The sequence below is a fragment of the Larimichthys crocea genome, chromosome XI (assembly GCF_000972845.2).
Source record: "Larimichthys crocea isolate SSNF chromosome XI, L_crocea_2.0, whole genome shotgun sequence".
NCBI classification, from domain to species: domain Eukaryota; kingdom Metazoa; phylum Chordata; class Actinopteri; family Sciaenidae; genus Larimichthys; species Larimichthys crocea.
Window position 1 is genome coordinate 13,459,074 of NC_040021.1, and position 22,475 is coordinate 13,481,548.

At 42.0% G+C, this 22,475-nt stretch overlaps 2 protein-coding genes across 3 annotated transcripts; one reads left to right on the forward strand and one right to left on the reverse strand.

Moving 5' to 3' along the window:
* Positions 1-209: 209 nt before the first annotated feature.
* Positions 210-14,578, reverse strand: med23 (mediator complex subunit 23). Of its 2 annotated transcripts, XM_019279017.2 has the most exons (31): positions 14,391-14,578; positions 13,800-13,831; positions 13,616-13,703; positions 13,405-13,529; positions 12,957-13,068; positions 12,543-12,641; positions 12,301-12,402; positions 12,097-12,166; positions 11,792-11,904; positions 11,592-11,687; positions 10,768-10,785; positions 6,948-7,154; positions 6,639-6,782; positions 6,267-6,412; positions 5,886-6,131; positions 5,638-5,780; positions 4,776-4,950; positions 4,505-4,668; positions 4,265-4,389; positions 3,962-4,167; positions 3,415-3,595; positions 3,161-3,331; positions 2,847-3,063; positions 2,599-2,708; positions 2,391-2,517; positions 1,919-2,084; positions 1,698-1,770; positions 1,392-1,606; positions 1,187-1,307; positions 953-1,084; positions 210-853 (listed from the first exon to the last, which is right to left on the reverse strand). In XM_019279017.2, the coding sequence occupies exons 1-31, from the start codon at positions 14,448-14,450 to the stop codon at positions 635-637; spliced, it is 4,203 nt and encodes a 1,400-aa protein (XP_019134562.2). In that variant the 5' UTR covers positions 14,451-14,578; the 3' UTR covers positions 210-634. The 2 variants fall into 2 exon arrangements, with proteins under 2 accessions (XP_019134562.2, XP_019134563.2); XM_019279018.2 differs by lacking the exon at positions 10,768-10,785.
* Positions 14,579-15,714: 1,136 nt separating this feature from the next.
* il20ra (interleukin 20 receptor, alpha) lies at positions 15,715-21,998 on the forward strand. The gene is made up of 8 exons (XM_019279039.2): positions 15,715-15,770; positions 15,905-16,105; positions 17,050-17,176; positions 17,504-17,709; positions 17,898-18,073; positions 18,186-18,330; positions 18,915-19,051; positions 19,275-21,998. Exons 2-8 carry the CDS (start codon positions 16,054-16,056, stop codon positions 20,349-20,351), a joined length of 1,920 nt encoding a protein of 639 aa, XP_019134584.2. The 5' UTR covers positions 15,715-15,770; positions 15,905-16,053; the 3' UTR covers positions 20,352-21,998.
* Positions 21,999-22,475: the final 477 nt, after the last annotated feature.

Consider the following 22,475-nt stretch of genomic DNA (forward strand, 5'->3'; position numbering starts at 1 on the left):
GGGTGAACTGAACTAACAAGAGACAGTGTAGTACTCACACCACAATCTCCAAGGCAACGCGAACAAAAAGGCATTTTGCAAAGACGAAACGAGTCGAGACAACTTCCACTGAAAAAAACAAACAAAAAACAAAAAAGTCCCCATCATGCTCAGCCTCGTTCATGTGTGGTCCACTAGTGAATAATATTTAATAAAAATCTGAACGCAGATTACCAAAATCTTTTTTTTTTTTATTGAAGTAATAATAATCTACAATATAAAAATTCACTACAAACAAAAAAATAAAAAGACGCCATAATACAGTTTCATAGACATGCCTGGTCTCATAATCGAGTTTTTGCAGGATCTCCTTCACCTCAGAGACTTTCTAGAGGGATTCATTTAGAATTTCATGGACAGCAGAATCAGTCTGGGTTTGTAACAACGTTTTTTATGCACTTAAGATGGAGATATAGGCTCAGGGAAAACAATCATCTCTCGAGGGTTCTTTGTTATAAAAGTACATTAATCGTTTATAATCCTCACTTAGAGCAAAATCCAAGTCGAGCGGGAAAACAACTGACGGCAAAAATGTTTCAAAGGTCCACCGTCATGATTGCACCTCTCTGCGCTTTGCTGTGTTTACGCGGGCCACCTACATAGGGGTGTGCGAGTGTTGTGTGGAGGAGGGTGAGGCAGCGGCAGAGGATGACGAGAGTGAGGAGGTGGGGGGCTGCGGGGTGGACGAGGAGGAGGCGGCAGAAGCGGAGGCGGCGGTCGCGGCGGACGTTGAAGTCTCTATCTTGCTGCTGTGTGTGATGAAGCGCAGTCGCAGCTTCATGGCCGGACGCAAAGTCATGATGATTTTCTCCACCTGGACACAGAAAGGATGGAGATGCATAAAGAACACACATGGGTGAACAGATAGACGGCATTGTGATGTTGTTTGTGTTTACTGAGCTGTAGACCTCACCTGCTCCTTCACACTGTCTCCAGTGTACATGTATTTGATGTGATAGAGGAAGTCACAGATTGGGTCCATGTAGCTGAGATGTTGGCAGTGTTGGTCCACCGCCTGGAGCATCTCATAAAAGGCCACGCCGATCTGAAATAACACAAACACAAAAATAGAAACAAAACACGTTAAAGTTAAAAAGGAAACATTTATTTGTGATCTAATAATTTATGGTAAAACGTCGGCGTGTACCTCCAACATGCATCGTGTCCTCTCCTGCTGGAAACGCTGCAAGAACGGCCCCACCAGGTGATACACGTAAAGCAACTGGAACTCTGTCTGGATGACGGGCTTCAGCGTCTCCGACAGAAATCTACAGAGACACAAACATACCATGACATGACATAAAGAAAGACATAAAGAGTGAGAGAAGAGAGTGATGAGACCGAGCCCTTACTTGGGAATCAGAGACAGCTGTCCGATGGACGAGTGATGCCAGACGGCGTGCGCTAATGCTAGCACGTAACTGCAGTTCATTTCGCTGTAGCTCTGGTGGCAGGCTGTGAAGTCCAGCAAGGCGAAGGGATAACCCGCCCACTCTGTCTCTGATGTCAGTGCCGGAGAGCCAATCACGGACACGATGCGGTCGTGGAGAACGATCCAGTAGGGCTCCTGAAAGACGGAAGGTGGAGGTGGGTCAGGGTGAACCAGCTCGATGTGAATTCAAAAATAATAATAAAAGACCGTGGAGTGTTTTTCTCACAGGAAGCGCAGTTATCACAAGCCCGATGGCGTTCATCCAAGCTGTGATGTTCTCTCTGGGAACTAGAGGTTGGCTAAGAGGTGAAAGAGAACACGGAGTGACTCATCAGTAACTCAAACTCTTACATCACAAGTACACACATCCAAAAATGACTAAAAACACACGGTGCTCAAGATAAACTTTATCATTACAAATATGATTAAATCAGTCTGTTTGTTTACCTCCTCAACACCACGTTGAGCAGAGCGTTGCCGACATCTTTTCCTGGCACGGCCAAAGCCATCAGCTCCACGCAGGTGACGTGCAGGGCATGGGCCGCAGGGTTGGGGAACTCGTTGAACCGCCAGTCGCAATTGGGGAAGGGACCCGGTGACTTTCCAGCCATTGGTGAGAGGGAGTTAAGGAGGGCTAAAGAGGTTCAGTAAAGGCTTAGATGGCATGGATGTCCATTGACTCTTACATCTTGTGTTTCAATAACAGCTACACTAGCTTAGATTAAATTAACTACAGATGTAACAGCCTTTGCCCTTAAAGCAAAGAGGCATTTAGGGAGACTAGAAGTATCGGCAATGAGGTAAATGTGTTATTTAGGTACCCCGGAGGCTCGTAACTTTTTATTAGCCAGCATCAAGGACGGTTCTAGAGAACAGTAATAGCTCCATTCGCCAACAGGGAGAGATTAATAAAGGATATTGTCCACCAGGCGTCCAATCAGCTTGCAGTAGTATGTGTCATCGGGGATCCAAATGTTGTCCTCTCTCGGGTTCATGCCGCACTTCAGGTAGGTTTCACTGAGACACCAACCTGGTGTACGGTTGTCCTTAAAAAAAAAAAAGACCAGCATGGTATGACAGATGCGTGCTTTTAATAAATAAGACCATGTGTGTGTGTCTCTGCTTACCTTCAGTGAAGACATGATGGCGTGCACCAGTTTCCTCTTCAGATTGGTTCTGTCTCTCAGGTGTCGCTCGTAGTAGTGAAGTGTGTTGTACAGGTAGGTGACTGGGCGGTCTGCACACAAAGCCATAACACACATCAGTGTGCACAAACAATAACCTTCGCGTTTCATTCATCGCCCTACTCTCTTTTTTTTTTAATCCTTCTCAAGTCTACTTCCTCTTTCATTCACACGGGTCTCAAATTACTCACCGTGGAACTTGTACAAGCCTCCCAGATGGTCCAGCAGTGTTTCCAGAGACTTGGAGACGGGGAGAAGCTCCAGGAAGCGGTGGATGACGATGTCAAAGACGGGCAGGAAGCGCAGACACACATTGCCAAAGTAGATGGGCAGGTACTGAGGCTGGAGCTGCATGGGAGGGTTGACTTGGTCTGCGAGGCCCTCAAAGTAGAGCTTCTCTGGGTATTTCTGGTGAAGAATCATCAAACATTAATATTATATTAAGACCTGTTTCTCTCACTTCACTGTTTCAGACTGAACTGTTGAGGATTTGTTTGGTGCGTACCTTGTGGTAGCTCATGTGCTTGTTGTGCCAGTCACTCTGCAGCCAGTGTTCAGGAGCGTTCTCCTTGACAAAATCGTTGACTCGGTTCCTGAAGTCGTTGGGCTTCAGCAGCAGCAGCTGGATTATAAAGTAACAGACCTGAGCTTCGTTACCCTCGTGGCTGCGCATCGCCTGGACGAAAGAGCAAAGAATAAATGAGACACAGACCTCGTCCTGCACTGGATAAATTCCTCTTCATGCAAGTTTCTCCTCACCAGACACAGAATGAGCCTATCCAGAGTGACTATGTTGTATTTCCAGACCATGTCGTTGAGTATTTCGATGCACTTGTTGAGTTGCTGTCCACCGGCCGACGTTGAGAACTCATACACGAGGAAGTCGGCGAATGTTCGCACGTGAGCCACGAGCGCACGAGCCCCGATACGCTCCAAGACCCTGAGGGACAAAACAATCAGGATACGCGTCGTTTACCATCCCACCGAAACGCTGTTTATTCTCCCGCTGGATCAATTAGCTACAGATGTTATTTAGAGACTTGGGAAAGCCTCCTCCTCGAGCCAATTAGTGTAAATGTAAAATGCCAGAACATCAGTGGTGAGATGCATCGTTACCACATCATTAAAACACGCTCAGTAGTGTCATGCGGCACATTGAAGAACGAATTTTAAGTTAAATTAGTTTTTAATTTGACATTTAAAAATATTTTTCTGTTGATCAGCATCAAATCTAATTACTTTTTTTTTACTTTTATCTGACTGTATGTGCAATGTGTGTTTTGTAAAGGTGTATCTGTATCCAAACCTGAAGCCGATCTGGTTAATGTGGTCGGTCTCCAGCAGCATCTTCCACAGCAGACAGAGGAACAGTGGGGGTGAGCCCTGCATGGAGAAGTGGGTAATGATGTCATTCTCATTGGCCATGGACTTCCACTTCCTGTACTCCTCTTCCACGTTTTTCTTCAGGTTGAATCGAGACTCCTGAGGGACGTTGTTCTGTTTGAAGAACGCCTGAGAGTAAGAGACAGAGAGATTAGGATTATTACAACAGGAATTTAAATTTGCTAACATGCATGCCTAAAAAATAAAAAATAAAAACACAACGCACCTGGAGTGGAGCAGGGAAGCAGGACAATGTGTGTGAGGCCCAGTTATGAGGCGTGAAGTTCATGATGGTCTGGAGGATGTCTTTGCACCAAGTCCCATGGATGGAGTCAGACCCTGTGAAAAAATCTAACCACAGACACGAAGCAAGATCCTTAAAAACGTAATCAAGATGTGTGACACGGTCAAAAGTCAGAACAACAGAGAACAACATCTAAAGAAGTAAATCCAGAGTGAATGCTACCAGTGACGTGTGTGGCTCTGGCCAGGGTGAGGATCAAGGCTCGGTTCAGCTCCTCAGACTCGGCTGACAGAACCGTCTTCGGGTCGTTGAGGAAGCGGGTGAACTGCGGCTGCACCTCAGAACTCCCCAAGGCTGTGATCAACCGCAGAGCGGTGCTCTCAACGCTGAAGAGACACAAACACAGCAAGAGGTTTTTACCTTCAGTGGAGGTGGAGACAATAAAAACAACGCACGTGTGTAACAGCTTATAGTGATTATGCGTTCACGTTACCATAGATGCAGCTGGTTCTGGTTGGTCTGGGGTACAGCAGCCAGACTGTGCAGATGACTCAGTAGCTGGACTCTGTAGTGTGGCTGGATGTGATGCATCCTGTAGCTGAACATCTCCAGTAAAGTGTGAAGGATTCCCCACGCGTGAGACTTAAACACATTAGGCAGCAGCTGGCCTAAACGGACAGAGTGTGTCACATTATTTAACATGTGTCTGCTGCCCCCGAAGAGACGAATTACTGTTAAACATGAACGTTTGAGTCGGTCGGCTCATAATTAATCCCAGCGGACGAGCAGTTGACGACAGCAAACTGAACTAGGACATGCTGAAAGAGTTATAACACAAATTCTTGAAACGTTCATCCATAAAGACAGATTTTTTTTTTTTTTCTTCATAAGAGATTATGCAAGAATGAGGAAGCATAACAGATAATACATAATTGTGGTGCCTCGTTAAATGAAAAAGGAACTCTAAAGTGAATTAGTATGTATAAATATGCATATTAATCCATGTCCGCCAGGGTTTATATTAATAGTTGAGCTTATAATAAATAACACTGCATGCTTTCTGATGTTTTTTTCTCACTGATTTGTCGCCTGACTACTGTTTTATAGTCGGAGCTTTGCTTTGGAGATGCCTCAGTAAATCTAGTTTGATTATTGTTATTTATATGCCTGTTAGCCCGCTTTATTGTTTCAGGCTATGAAGCTTAACTCCTCATGCTGCTGGATAATCTGTGCTTTGTAAAAGTTTAAGATGTGTTTTTAACACTGTGATGCTCAACAATTGTTCTTACGGGAACATGATGATGCGATGCTGGAACGAGGTATTTTGAGTGAATTAAAATGTTTCTGTAACTCACTGATGAATCCTTTGATGCCCAGTGACTCGATCTCCATATAGACCAACAGTCTGCTGTACGTTTCCACCAGTGCCGGGGCCAAGGCAATGCTGGATTTGGCATGGGCCAGCTTTATTACCCGGGTGGCAATACTGTGGATCAGACTGGAGGCAGACAGACAGACAGGGGCACAAAGAGACAGACTGAGTGAGAGGCAATTTGTTGCATTTTACGCAGTTATCTGCGTCGCATCATTTCCTTTCTTCTACCTCATCTTTGCATGCACTGTGAGTGAATCCAGCAGGTTCATGGGCAGTGGGGTGACAGATCCTGATGCCATACAGTTGGTGCCAGGTAGGTTGATCCTCATGGATCCGTTTCCATAGATGGTCTCGACAAGGACGCCCATCGGCAGAGTGAAGCACTCAGAATTGGTGCTGTAGGCATTGCACAGCAGGGCGATCTTGTAGTCGGACATGCCCAGAGACTTGTTACGCAGTGACTGCTGGAGAAACCTGACAGAGAAAATGTTTAGACAGGATTCAGTGTCCAGTTGTTAGGAAAGAACGTACATGTGGAAGTGCACCGTTCTGAGGTATTCATCGACTTCAAGTACATATTTCAGGGTCTAGAATTTTAAAGATAAGTACTCATGGTGCAGTTTCAGAGAGTGTGGTATGGGTATCTGTAGTTTGGAGTTGTCGTTCTGAGCTTTGCGGTTCAGGTGGATCCAGATGCAGGTCATGGCAAAGGAATGAGTCGACTGGGGCTTGTTAATGTCTGGAACTGGAATACACTGTTGTAGGGGGGAAAAAAAACCCACGATAAATCTGAAGGAGCAGCCTATAAAGTTGTTACTTATAGAACAAATATTCCCAAACTTGCTGTACTACTGCAAATAAAAACAGTCAACTGCTACAGAAAACATCTGACGCAAGATACACAGAACAAAAGACAAGAAATGGAGCATACTTAGAACAATGATCATAGTAAACCAAAATAATTTCTTGGCAGACGTGCACCTCTTTTTCGGGGTAAAGCAGGTCAAAGAGCTTCATGACAGGCAGGAAATCTGCTAAGGCGTTCTTCTGAATGCTTCCTGATATGAACTGCAGCAAGACCCACATCAGGTGGTCTCTCCCTTTAATGAGACCTCTGCCTGCGAGCTAGGGAGAGAGACAAAGGGTGACATCAGTTCATAACTTTATTTCTTCCGATAAAGTCTGATATGTTGGGTTTTATAAATATATTTAGGACCATTTCCCACAAATCAAATCAAACCAGTTGCACATTATTTGATCCTCCTTGCTTTGCCATCTCCCTCCTCTTACCTTTTGATGCAACGACAGCACCATGTGTGGGAAACTTGCGAACTGAAACAACACAAAGAAGATGAGCTGGGAGGAGAGGTGCTGCCACAGCAGCTGGCTAGTTCCTCCGACATCGGCGTCAAAGTGTTCCTCCGTCTCGGAGCGCTCCATGGCGTACACCACAAGGTCCACCAGCTGCTCCTCTAGCACTGGGCAACGCTGCTTATGCTGGCGGGGGGGATGGGGCAGGGGAGTGTTAAAGGATAAAGGAAACAGTGGGCAAGAGGGAGAAGTTAAACAAGGAAAGAGAGGGAAAGACGTCCAAGGAGACAGAGGGAAAGGAAGGGAGAAGAAAGACAGAGGGAGAAAATGAGGGGAAGATCATCATTAAAATACTTCATACACATATTTTTTATGTTAATAGATGCTCCAACAGTGAACCAAAAACAACACAGAAACTTTCCCATCCCTTGCATGCAGAACGCCATCTCCTTCCTGCCTCTGTCAGCTGGGTAAACCTTCCTCTGGCCCCTTTTCTACATTTACCCTCACCACATTTAGATATTAGAGATATCTGATATATACGACAGCTAATTAGCAGTGAACTTGCAAAATAATCCAGACAGGTAATGAACATCCTGCCAGAAGAAAATGAGCTTAGAGAAATGGTGATAAATGTGCTTTATAAGAAATAAGAGACTTCATGTGTGAAAGGGACTTTTGAGGATAAGAGGAAAGGAGGGAAGGGAATAAAAAAAAAAAGTCAGAAAATGGCAGGGAGGGCAGGTCAGGATCGAGTCGATGACTGTGTAGACACCGTTAAACCAATAACAGAAAGACTCAGTGTTTGAGTTGCATGAAAAACATTCGGAGTAGCTGAATATTAACAGACAAAATGTCAAGAAGACTTAAAAATGTGAAAAACTTCCTATTAGCTCAGGGTGGGAAACTTCACTTCACCCAATTGTGACAGAGCAGGAGTGTGGACGCGCGCCCCCTTTCACACAATATAGCGAGGAACGGCACGGCACAGAACAGAACAGTACGATATGACACAGCACAGCACAGCACTAGACACCGAAACCAAAATGGTGCGACGCGTTCCTGCATGCAGGCTAACAGGTTTGGAAAGGTGGGGGAGGTGGTGTGATTGGGGAAGAAGAAGAAGAGGAGCTGCGAGGCTGGCCCGCAAACTTCTCTTCCTCTGCGGCCAAAGAACACGCACGCGCGCACACACACATGCTCACACAGAAAGAGAGAGGGTAAGAGGAAAAATAAAGAAAAAGGAGAGAGGGAAAGAGAGAGAAGGATTCACAGGCTGGGCTAATAATCCACCTAGAAACATACCAACAACTCGGCCACTGATGTGCATCTAGGGCAAATGTATTTTAAGGTAATTTGGGAAACAATTTAAGTGTCTCTCAAGCCATATTTTTGTTCCAAAGACAAGTATCCATCTGCCTCTGCTGGTCGTCAATTGTTAAACACGTCACTTATCGGCCACTGTTAATTTCAGACTGTGACTAAATATAAAGAATAAATTGATCAAAGGGTTAAATATCATCGGTTTCAATGGGCAACACATGACTCAGTCAACAAAGTTCAAACTCTTTGAGTCGGTACAAGTCTGTGATTTATTTTTGAGTGTCTGAGTGAAATTCAGTCAGATCTACTGAAAATAAACAAAAAGCCCCGGAGGCGTCGAAGAGATCGAGATTTTTATCTTTATACTAAATTATTTACCTCAATGCGATGTTTTGAGGAAAATATACAAACAAATGAGACTGCATATTTTAATTCATTCACTCTGATCATTTAGTGGCTGGCATATACAAGTCTGGTTTGCAATGGATTCCTTGCACAGCAGACATTTTGAATGCACAGGCCAAAGCACAGGTGCACTTAATAACAGGACTGATGGCTCAGTTCCTTTAAGTGTCTGAGTAACAGTGGTAGCAAACTACAACACGCAATAGCAGGAATTCCCCTAAGTTGAACACACCTGGGAGTTTCCTTGAACGGCTGCTGTACAACCAGTCCATAAACTAAACAGAAGCTCATCCGTGTAAATAAATAACTACGATGCAACAGGTAAAAACCTGGAGGGAAAAAAATATATATGTATATCACAAGACGTCATCAACCACTCTCAATAATCAACCAACAAGCATCACACAACACAGGTCAGAGAACACTCATCCAGTCAGAACGGCTCAGCCGACCTGGGCAAAACACTGATCACAACAGGAAAAAACAAAACAAGAAATAAGCGTCAGGAGCTCTTGGCTCTGTAATCCACACTTTGCCATGTCTTCCATTCCTGAAGCCGTCTGTGCTCGTGCAATTTAAACCTGTTCGCTGCCGTCCAAGCTTGTAATTACAAAAATATCTCCTCATCTCTAAGTGGAGAGACTCTGGAGGATAGATAAGTTTACAAAAGGAATGAAAACTTAGCAGTGCGTGAATGTTACAAATGAGAAGCCACTAATTTAGGGAGCCGTTATCGTTTTTTGCCAAGGAAATTTAATTGGCTGGATGACACAAGTTGCAAAGGAATAAGATTTAGACTGGAAGCAGAAGACATGACAATCAGAAAATCATTAATACTCGTGATGCTACCTCAAAATAAATACAGATAATGATAAATTGACCCGTCGACTTCTTGATACACCGACTACTGTGGTGCACTTGTTCAGTTTTGCTGCTTGTGGTGCTGTACGAGCCAAGACCACAGTTTAGTCAAAGTGTACTTTTAGAGTAGTTTTGCCCAGATCAGCACAACAGAAAGCAGCATATAAGGTCAGACACATGAGGACCTCGCTAACAACAGGCAAGGACCAGACTACATTCACACATGCAGTGCAGCAGGACTTGAAATGTCACCAGCAGGGTTTTAAAAATCAGAAACACTTGAGCTTGTTAGCTGGAACTACAGATTGTGTCTAATGGCTGAGATTAAACACGCTGTTTTCTGATGACAAAAACTACAGTGTGGAGAATCGATGACTGTCTCAGTCTTGTTGTTGTTGTTGTTGCTCAGTTTATTTAAATAACAATCCAAGGTTGTAAAAGAAAATCTGATGATCCATCTATGGAAACTGACACATAAGAATATGGCGAATGTATTAAATATTAACATGACAAGCAATTCAAAAGGTTGCAAAACATTACCGAGTATACATTTAAGCAGTGATGAGCTGCTTAGGCAATGGAACATTAACCTGGGCTGGCTCCCTCTCTGTGAGCATTAGTGGTGGCTGATGGCTTAATTCATTTATAAAAAAGCATCAGTATCAGTAAGTATAATAGGCCAGGAGTTCTATTTTTGTATGGGATTACATGTTTTGCCCTGAATATTGTCTAATATAGAGAAATTATTGGCCGTCTGTGGCTTCTTTGAATACGTTTTATTACTCCTATACTTATTCTGCAGAGATTAGGTAGCGTGTGAAAGAAATCGATGTTGCTGAAAACGTGACAGTAAATAATTTATCATCACTCTATCCTGTTAACTGAACAAACAATTCATGGTTAATGATCCATGAACAACCTGCCTGTCTGTCACACTTTATTGACCAACTTGTCCGTCTGTGTACCTGCTCAGTATTTATTAGGCCACATCTGTCTCCTTCTACCAAGTAGTAACTCTATGAAGCCCTGCTGTGACCATCTCAAGCTCTGTAGCATTTCTCTTTACTCCAATCTCAAGTTTTCTTTCCTTCTTTTTTTTTTTTTTTGGTCCAGTTTCCTATTTCTATGACATGTGCCTAAAAAAAGCTGAGCGTCCAATGGGCTGGTTAGTTTGTGGGTCGGGCGACCAGGAGGAGGAACAACGACATACCTGGGCAATGTTCAGAGTCTAGAGAACGCATGGCAGAGAGACAGACAAACACAACACACAACCAGAAGGACAAAAAAGAGAGAGAGAGAAGAGAGAGAAACAAAGAAAGAAGGGGAAAGAAACAGAGAGGGGGGAAAAAGAGAGACAGAGAGAGAGAAAGTGGTGACTAAGGAGCTAGGTTGGTTGTTCACTGTCTGTTCAGCACAGTTAGCGTCAACTCAGCCAGTTCAAACAGACAAGCTGGATTCTGGGTAATTTGTTCAAAACCAGAGCTCTGGTCAGTGCAGATGCTTCTGTCAGCAGCAAACTGTCTGGACACATTGATAGGTGGTCATACTGTGAGCAGGGCTGAGTTGAAACTGCATGAACCCAACAGGGAAACTAACACCAGTGCATTATGGGTCAAGCTCACAGCATTGGCTTGGTTTATGATCTTATATAGCTGTGTTACCAGGGCAACAAGGGAGGAGAGGGGTGTCAAAAGAGAAAAAGGACGGGATGAGAAGAGTAGAAACAAGAAACAAAAAGAATAACAATAAAGGAATGAGCAGAAGAATAACAAAAGAGGACAAACTAAGGCATGAAAAGGGTGAGGTAGAGGAGAAAAGGGACAACAGATGAGGAGCAGCAGAGAGGAGACAAGAAAAGGGAGAAAGGAACAGCGGGAGCAGGTAGAGGAAAGAAGGAAGGAGAAAGAGGGGGGGGGGGCTTAAAAAGACGGAGAAAGTCAATAAGGTAAAGTCGAAGGGACAGGAGAAGTGAGGGCAGGTGGAGGGCCTGGTACCGAAGCAAAGGAGCAAAAGTAGACAAAGAGATGGTCATACCTGTTTGTTGAGTCCTAACATGTTGCACACCATTTCTCTCGAATATGGCTGTTCTAACACGTAGCGCAGCAATCCAGTTTGTGGCTCAAACAGGTCCTACATGACAAGAAAAAAAGAAAACATACAATCTATTACTGCTTCTGTATGTGTGTATGAATAATTATGTAGTGTGTATATATGTATATATGTGAACAGGTTACCTTGTCAAATGGCAGCATTCCTCTCAGGGGGAAGCGGAGAGTAGTGGGGTCTAATTTCCAGGAGTTACAGATGGCCCCACTGTTATTCACTACCGGTAACAAGCTGCACCGACCTGCACACACACACACAAACACACAAAATAACTAAATACACACACTGCTCTTACATGAGTTGCATTATGCATTAACTGTTTTCAAAAAGGAATGCACTGAAGAGAAGTAGTTTGCCAAAAACAAGTACCCTCGAGAACAACAGGACATGATATCTTTGTGATGAATATTAAATATGTTTATGTATCTCCTACCGCAGATAGAGTTGATTCTGGCTGTGGGCCTGAAACTGTCCACAAAGTCTGATATCAAACTGCCGAGGATCTAAAAAGGGAGAGAAAAAGACAGAAGGAAAACAAAGACGGACAGAGGAGAAGATAGAAGGAAACGATTTGTTAGATACACATGCGCGCGCACACACACACGCACACACACACACACAGGAAATTCACACTTACCCAGTGTGACAGCTGGCCCTCTGGATAAAGTTTTCTGATTTCTGTGATGGCAAAGTAGGCTGGCAAGAGGCAGGCGTTTCTGTCCAGGATATACTCTACCACCTGAAATACACACAGAGTCAAACATTAAAGTGATACATGTGGTATGTTTACAGATAATGATTCAGACAGGAAAGAAAAAATAAAGAAAGAATCACATGTAATTATATTTAATAAGTGATATAAGATAAATATAAAAATACCTCTCTGGCAGCCAGAAGCTGTTGGACTATAGCTGAGCTGACAGTGGTGGGAATGGTTTGAATTTTATCCAGCACAGCTTTCAACAGATCTCGAACACCCTGAGACAAAAAGAATAATAAAAAATCAGATGACTTCAAAGGTTGTCTGTTAAGAAGAGATGAAACATTGAGCAAAACAATTGCAATGGACATTTTTAAGATGAAGTTTTTGAGAATTGTGATATGAACTTTAGAGGCTTTCAAAAAAAGTACTAATCAAACTCTGTTATTCTAGTCTGACAGTGCCAAAAAGTAACAATAAAGCAAAGGCTGAGAGGATTTTTCTTTTATTCCAGAGTGTCTTATCATTGAGTTTGTTGATGAGTTGTCTGAGCAGTGCTTGTGTGTGTGTGTGTGTGTGTGTGTGCGTGTCACCTTGTAGTCCACCCCTCCAATGATCTTGCGAATCAGTTTGAACGTTAACGCCCACAACTGAGTCCTCTCCCACTCCAAACTGTCTGAGCTTATCAGAGCCACACACACCATCCTTCAGACACACACAGAGATTCATTAGATGGATGATTAAGAAAAATAACAGACCTGATAGATACGAGTGCCATCACACAGAAGATTAACACGAATGATGTATCATAAAAATCATATGTCAGATTTTCAATTAGAAAATTATCAAGAACTGTAAAGGTGATTCATCTATTCTATAATTATCCCTCAAGGCGAGAGCTTACAGTGATACTGTGACATAAAGAGAAATCTCAATAAATCTGACCAAATTAACTGGATAGCATTAGACTCTGTCAAGCCCCAGCGTGTACGTGTACGTGTGTGTGTGTGTGTGTGGGTGTGTGTGTGTGTGTGTGTGTACCTGGGTGGCAACAGACTGGTCTCGACAGCCATTGCTAGACAGTCATAGAGGAAGGAGATCCTTTTGGGACTGTGCTGGCTGTGTATAAACCGCACTATCCACTGCACACACTGTTCATGAGAGTCCTGCAGAAAGAAAAAAAAAAAAGAAGCATAAAACATACAGGCAGTCATCGTCTTACACGCGATCATCCGTCTGTGGCGTTACAGACCTGCGGTAGCGTTCCCCAGTATTGCCTGAAGGCTCCGAGACAACTGATCAGTTTAGTCCTCTCATCTTCCGGAGTGTCCATAAACATCCTAAAACACACAACAAAACCGATATGTTTAGCCTGCGGTGATTCATTTTACACTCACAACAACATGGGTGTGTGTGTGTGTTTGGAGCAATCTTACCCAGCAAAAGCCTCTTCGATCATCTCAGTTTTCTACAGGAAAACAAGAGAAACGATGACGTTAGAGGTGATTTCATCTCACAGTCTCACTGCACTGAGTGCCTTGCTAAGGGACACTTCAGCCCAGTGGATGCCTGTTAGTTTTGGGGTTTAAGTGCATTGCATGTTATTCAAACACAGATTTACTTCCACCTCCTTTATCAAGGGGCTGTCCCACTACATGCAGTTTGGGAGCAACGCTGCAATTAAAAAGCTTTGATATTAAATGATATAACAATGTCTGTGAAATGCAACACGCCGTTAGTGTGCAGTGCATTTGTAAAGGTAAATATCAAAGTCTGCGCATGGGCAATGAATGAAGTGTTTGATGAATCAACGCAAGTTGTTTTGAAACGTTCACAAAACGTTAAAGTAACGTTAAAGAGACGTTAGGGATGCAGTCTTGGTTGTTATATTTATAGTTATCTCCAACCTCACTGTGTTTATGAACAAACAGTGTCCAGCTGTGTCGGTGTTGTTTGTTTGCTGCACAGCAGCTTCATGCTAACGCTGCTAACTGGTTTAGCTTCAAACCTAGAAGATGTAAAATTACCACAACATCTTCAAAGATGCTCTGCAGCTGCGTTTCCATCGAGAGCGCCATGTTTTGCATGAAAAAGAGGTGTCGATGTTTTCAGTGAATCATCACACAGATCGAGCAGCTTCAATGGGCGCGAACAACGCAGCAAGCTACATGCTAACAGGCGCCGAGAGAGGCGCCACTGTAAAAACAAACCGGGGACACCACAGACAAGCTGCACAGTTCCGCTTCATGTTTTTATCATCCTGTCACTCTTATGGCTCCGTACTAATAACATGACAACATGTCCTTCTTAAAAAAAACTATATGAATCTATATAAATAAATAAAAACTGTCTCTGCTATAACATAGACTGTGTGAGTTGGACACAGTAACAGTAGCGACACATTTTGTCCACCAGATGTCATTATTGACTTTTACTGAGTTCATAAAAGTACTTTAGCCTTTTCTTTGTGCTGTGTTTTTTAATTAATCTTGTAATAGTGTTTACGGTACGTTTTATGTATGCCAGTGAAATGAGTTGTAATAAAGGTGTAGTGATAAGTCAGAGTTGAGTCTGTTACACAGAACTCAGTGTGAAACGTGAGCTCAACGCACAAACAGTGTCAGTTTACTCAGCAAGAGAATCCACATAAGTCTGCTTCTTGTAACAGGTCCAAGAGGATATAACGCAAGGCAAATGTGTTGTTCATCCTGGTTTTAAATAACATTTAGCTAGTGAAAATAGTATAGTATATAATAATATTTTGTCATTGTTCCTGTTGCACATATGCGTATGTATGTATGTATATATATACACATACACATATATACACATATATGTAAAGAGAGAAGTTAAAATTTAGACATATGGTAGCTGGACTTTTTCTACACTACAAATCTGGCAGCTATAGTTACTTTAAGAATTTTACTCCCTATCTATGTGTACATAGAGACATTCATATATGTACAGACACACGTTTATTTACATACTCAAATACACAGTAAAAAAAAAAGTAAACAGACGCGTGTGCAGGAGACGTAGGAAGCTAAAGCCTATACAAAGACAAAATGCAAGGCAAGAATAACACAGATACAATAGGTTAAAAATATTGCATTGTTATAAATATATATACAATATCCATTAAAACGCTTAAAATGTTGATTAAACAATAACAATAAACCATAAAATAGGTCAAATAGTATGCTGTGCTGGTCATGTACTTCTATGTAAATTGTGAATCTCTTGAGGGACTTCTGATGGAGAATATTTGGTACTTTTCCATGTATAAGTTTTCTTCCATCTATGCCTAGCCATGTTATATCCTGTCATCGGCCAACCCCCAGCACACACCGACGAGCACGCGCACGGACGCGCGCATCCACCTGCACAGGTGTAATGTTCACAGACAAGTGAGGTCACATTCTTTGCTCACAGACGGAAACCTGTTGCGAGGCTTGTTTTCTTAACTGTAAATGATTTGGCTTTTACCGGCTGGCGGTCACTGATATCCAACCATTCCTCTAAATCCACACTTCCTCTTTAGGGACGTGTGTGCTTGTTTAGACCGTGTGGAGAAATAGCGGAGAGAGCTGTAACTGGTGACCGAGCCAGCAGACACGACAGACCGGTGGAGGAGCCGAGTAGCTGCCGCACGGTTGAAAATGTTGTAAAGCATGAGCGCTCCATTCAGAGATGTGGACAGTGTTCATTCTTCTCAACCTTTGTGCCTTTCTGCACTGCACAGGTATGACTGCATTAAACTAACATTAGTACTATACTTGTATTCTTCTGTCTTCATTAATACTTTACCACACACCTATTCCAAGTACTACAAGTAGCAGCTGATGTTGTATTAAATATTACTGTTTTATTGGGCCACCTTTGAGGGTATTGGGTTTCCATGAATGATTGACTCTGCTGAAACTGTGTGTGGTAAAAAAAAATATATATAATATGATCAACTTAATAAGCATGTGATTAATCATTGGCAACTCTGAATGGGCCTACATACCTTTATCAGTCATGTGAAAATTATTGAATCTCAGATCCGATTTAATATTTGTTCTTTTAAACAGAGCGTCTCTGTTTGTGCAGTTAGATTTATGATGTTTATCCAGATTAATGCAAACTGTTACAACCTGTACTGGAGTTGGAAAACAAAGGATTTTATGGTGTCCTCTAAGCCCATGCATGGACATACTGTAGTTGTATGCATGACAATAAAAACTTTATCCATATTAAGTAAATATCAAGTATCAAAACAGCAGCTGCTACTATGGACACAGGCTTTAATTAAAGTCATCTACATGGCTTGTCCATTGTGTGTTATTGTGTCATTTGGGTGTGTACCCACATACAAAAAATACTAATGTGTGGAGCTTCTAGTTCAAGTTGAATTCATAATTAGTTAACAAGTCTGTAACTATATAACTGATTCTCTGGATGAAACTTTAATCATTGTGTGTCCCACGCAGAATCATTGTGTGATTGTCTGATTCTTGTTTTTATAACATGTGAATTAAATGAGAATTAAAAAGGAGCTAATACTTCAGCTTCAGCTATAAGAGAAACCAATGGTCACAATGAGGAAGTTAACCGCATTGCATAACCGCATGGTAGCATGAGTTTCTATTATATGTGTCTATCCTATCTTTCTCAGTCTTAACTTGTCATTCTCTTTCTCCTCAGTCTCCTCCTCTCGTCCTCCCAGCCCCATCGATGTCAGCTTCCACTCCATGAATCTGAGGAATATTCTGCAATGGCGTCCAGAAAATGGCACAGCGAGTGACATACACTTTACTGTGGAGTATGCCATGTAAGTAAAGATTTTAAATAAATAAAGTTTAAATATAAAAACAAAGCTGAGGTGAATGTATTGAAATGTATCTTTCTTCAGCAAGTCCCAAAGAAATTTACAAACAAAAAGAAGCAGAGAAAAGAGAGAGTGAGAGAGAAACAAAAGAGAAAAAAAAGTAGATCAAACAAACAACCTATGTAGGTTTAGGTTTCTTGCTTGAGGGGGAATTGAACAAGGGGCGGAGTATGTTTGTGTTCATTCCCTCCATACTTACTGTCAAAGCTTGTGCCTGTATTCAGGGAAGCCATCCTCTGATCATTGTTAATCTACTCTTGTCTTTCACAGCTACGGGGACCGTGTTAAGGGCAGCAATGGAACCCGGGCACACTGGAGGGCGATGCAGCATTGTACAGAAATAATGCGGAGATGGTGCGATCTGAGCAATGAGACATGGGATATAGAAAATAGTTACTATGCCAGGGTTCGTGCTGTAAGCAGGAAAGCATCCTCCAAATGGGCCGTGACACGGAGATTCGATCCAAAGTCGGACAGTAAGTTAAAATGTTGTTGAACATGAACGTAAACACCAAGAGATACACAGAAGAAAGCTGGACTAATTAACAGTTGAGGTATCCCTACTCTTAGTCTTTAAGAAAATTCAGCACTTTTTTTATCTCAGCATTATGATTTTAAATATTTCAACTCTACTAAAACAAAACATTTTTGTCTACTACTATAGCTAGTTTTGGCCCTCCATTGGTTTCCGTGGAAACAGACAACAACAGTGCCAACATCATTTTGAAAGGACCAATGAGATATCAGCCTAACAACCATACCCCAGAGATTTCCATGGCAGCGCTCTACCCCCAGATGATGTACAACCTCTCCATCCACAACAGCCAACGCAGCTACACGGTGTGTAAAAACAAAAGCTTGTCCCATCCTCCTGACACAGACAGGCTGTTAAATCAAGTGCACCTGAAGTTTTCCCATAGCTCTGGTTAACAGTGTGTGTGTTTGTATGTAGAGCCATTTCCTAGTGATCTCCGGTCCGTACAAGTATCGCCTGATGGAGTATGATACAGAGTACTGCTTCTCTGCCCAGGCAAAGTTCCTCTCCATGCCTGTTCAGTGTCAGTCCTCAGCATGGCAGTGCATAACAACACCTCCAGGTAGAACCACATTGTGTGTGCGCTTGTGTGCGCGTGTGTGTGAATATTTTCCAAGGAATGTTACTAAACCTGATACAGAAGTGAAAGCGAGATTCATGTTCGTGTCTGAGATGTTTTAATTGCTTGTGTCAATCAAATCAGTCTTATTTTTTAGCTTGAAGACATTATACAAATAGATATGACTGTTTTCACCAGTGTGTACATTTAAGATAAGATAAAAAAGGTCACTTCTCATAGCAGATTGTATATACACAAGGTAGACAAGAAATGACTCATGAATAAGAAACATATAGAATAAAGTCATGAAGTGATGCTGGTGTTAAAGAGGCTGACAGCTGTTGGAAGGACCTGTGGTAGCACTTCTTCTTACCTCCTGTCCCCCACTTCCTCTATGGAGTCCAGGGGACAGTCCAAGACAGAGCCGGACCTCATGACCAGTTTGTTGAGTCTTTTTCTGTCCTCTCTCCGTGCTTCCCCCTCCCGTGCAGATGCCACCACATAGTCATAAAAAAGTTTGAACTGAGTTTTTTTTTACTTGTTTTTGGTTGTTGTATGACATGTTCCTGTTTTCTTTCTCCCTTCAGACCCTGTGGTTGACGAGCTGAAGAGGGTGGTTGTGGGTGTTGTTGTTCCAACTGTGTGCATGTGTATGCTGGCAGTGGTTGGCTACCTTCTTTATCACTACCTGATGGGGAAAGGGCAAAAGAGCCCATATATACTGGTAATGCAAACACACACATATACACTTTTACACACACTGGCTCTACCTCGTGTCTAAATTTTGTCCATAATGTGATGAAAACTCCAGCAGCATGCTAGCACTAATCTTAACAAAAGATGCTTTTTAGGTGCATTTTAGAAATAACCTTGTAATATCACTTTCAGTTGGAAAGTGGCCTCTCAGTATATTACATTTTTTAATGCTACACTCTTTTAACTTCCAGAACCCACCTTCTTTTAATCCACCCCCTCTGACATTTCCTCCTGAGAATCTCAACCTCATCCTCATCACCGTCATCCAGCCGTCAGACATCGAGAACAGCATATCAGACTCCAAGCAGCAAAAACACTCACACACTGCAGATCCACCACCAGGATACTCCCCCCAGAGGTCTGAACCCCCTCCAGAGCCTGAGGAACCCTTGGATGATGAGTCCATTGACTATGGGTTTGTTGGTGCAGCTCCTAAAATCATTGCAAAAGAGAGGAGGTGTGACGGTGGGGAAGATGGGAATAATCTGAAAGGTAAACACCAGAAAGACGAAGCAAAGGAAAGTTACAAGAAGAAAGAGTGGAGAGTTGAAGATGGAATTTACCCTCCTCAGGCTAAGCCTCACCTCATGCACAGGACAACCCACACATGCTCCCAAACACACATGCCGATGCACACACAGACAGAGATGAGCACACTTATACAGGCGCAGGTGTTTTCAGATCACTTGACCCAAACTCAGGCACCATTACTGTCTTTTCAAGAAGCACCAGAGGTGGATAGGGAGTCTCCTGGTTTATTCATAGATGGAGGTATGGAGGAAGAAAGCAAGAGTGAGAGCGTTCCCCTTCTTTCTGCCTATGCCTCTCAGAACATCAACACCACCCACGCTGACCAATCAGATTTCTTACTAGATGACTATGGTGTTCTGAGACTGGCTACAGCACAGGAAATAGAGAATGATGATGGTGACGAGGAGGAGGAGGGAACTGTTTGTATTGACTGGGACCCTCATACCAGGAAGCTAGTGATGCCAGAGGTAGCGATGGAGTTCACTACAGAGGAGGGAGGGTTGGATGGGTTGATGCAGAGAGAGAAAGGGTGGGAGAACAGAGTGGGAGGAGAGGAGGAGGTGAGCGCGACAAAGGGTGAGCTGACACTGGAAAATGTGTATGTTAGACAAGCATCTGAAGAGGAGGCAGAGGCGCAGAGAGAGAGGGAGAGAGGCAGGGAGAGAGACAGGGTGGGAGGGTGGGAAGTAGATGATATTTTAACCAAATGGAACCTGGTAATCTCGATGGACCAGTAGATGATATTCATCAATACATTTACCATTATTAGACAAAAATGCACTTATGATGTACATATAAATATAACATCATGACAGGAATAAAAATCCTAAAAATGTCACTGGACAAACTCAGTTTGAGTTAAAATATATGTGATAATATAACTGTAATAAACCTCCAAGGAGCACTTAGTACGGCAGTAGTGTTACTTTGAGACCTGTTCACGTTGCTGCTTTATCATTAGAATTTTTGTTGTTAATATTGATGATTTATAGTTACTAACTGTGATTGACTCTGAAGGAAATTATGTTGGCCAGAGAGAAGCATTGTGTGCCTTAACTTTGAGAAGAATTCCTTTAGGAAATAGTGTTTTCTGGATATATTTGTACTTTATGATTTCATAGAGATAACACGTAGTTAAGGATTATTGCTTTAAAATTCAATTGTGTTAGTGTAAACATGTACACTACCACAACAAGCACTAATGGACTTTCCAAACTGTCATCAAAATACCAATTATAGATTTTTTTTTTATAGATTGCGAACTCTTTATCTTTAGCACCTATAAAGAAACTTTACTACAGTCTACCGATGCTCCATTAGTGGACATGTCCATGTTTATTTAATAACATCGTCTAGCAGAAGTAGATGTGAATAGCTTTTGGATTCGGTTCAGTTTGTTCCTATTTTAGCTCCAAGTGAAGCACAGTTTTTGTTAAGACAACTTGGGACAGTATTTGTTTACAGTATGTTGTTCTTAAATTGGGCTGAAACATTATATAATTAATGCATTCATCCTTTTTTTAAACTAATTACCATTCCTGAATATACTATGTGAAGGAAATACTGAATGAGATGTGCATTTTAATACAGTTTTATACTTTAAACAGTAGCACTTTACTCTTTATTATTTAAATAATGACACTGCCTGATCTACTGTACATTATTATAGTCATTATTATCTGTACCTGTGTACTAAAAAAATCATCAGTCATCTTTTTTTTTCTGTGAGCACATCACTGACAGTACAACATGAACAGCATTATCACTTTGTCTTCTTATCTGTTTAACTTCTGTATGCTATATTTTTTTGTTTGGTGGAGATGTTCAGAGACTTCTTTATTTACTACATTCACTTCTGCATTCCATAAACATAAGCTTAAAATATTATGTAATGATTAAACTACAGTAAACATTAACATGCACTTTTTTTTGTATCATAGTTAGTTATTCAGAAGACTGCTACATTATGTTTTAGTATGTAATAATGAAGGAATGAAGAAAGTTGTTAATGTCGTTAATGTTTTACCTCTTTGACAAGCCTGCATGAAGTCAAAACTACTGAGACATGTTATATGGAGAAAGCGTTGATGATACATTGAACAGTTACCAGCATTGTGCTTTGTCACGGTCTAGTTTAGGGAGTTTCTGGCAATGAATTACTGTCAAATCTCTTCCTGTATACCAGTAATCTGCATGCACCCAAAGCCACAGTAAGGAAGAATTCTGAAACTCTACAGGTAGTTTCAGGTTCATGTATTTACACAGCTCAGGTTATCTGCAATGTTATGATAAGTTTGATGCAGTGCATGAAGTTGTATTTGTTTTGTTAAAATGGTTTTATCGCGGCACAGAAGTCAAGATGTTTTTGTCATAGTTTTGTATACTGCAAGAATGATTGTGTATTCAAAATAAATCATAATAAAATGAAATTGTTAACTATTCTGTTCTGTTTTAGTGTCCGTACAATTACCAGCTTTCTATATATTCTCAAGAAGAATCAAAGCGTTGAAACATTCACATAGGGAAGTGTGTGTATGGCCCATTGTTTTGCACGATAATTACCTTTCAGTCCTGACGCCTGCCTCTACAAGATGAAACAAAAGTGAACAGAGACATCTGCTGGCCAAATTGGAAACGTTTCACCACTATAGAGTTCAGCACTGTGTAAACATTCATCCATCTTCCATAAGCGCTTACCCTCATCAGGGTTTGCAGGGGGCTGGAGACAATCCCAGCTGACACTGGGCATAAGGCCAGTTCATCACAGGGCTGAAACATAGAAACAAACAACCATACACACTCACATTCACACCTATGGGCATTTGAGAGTCACCAATTAACATGCTTGTGTTTGGACTGTG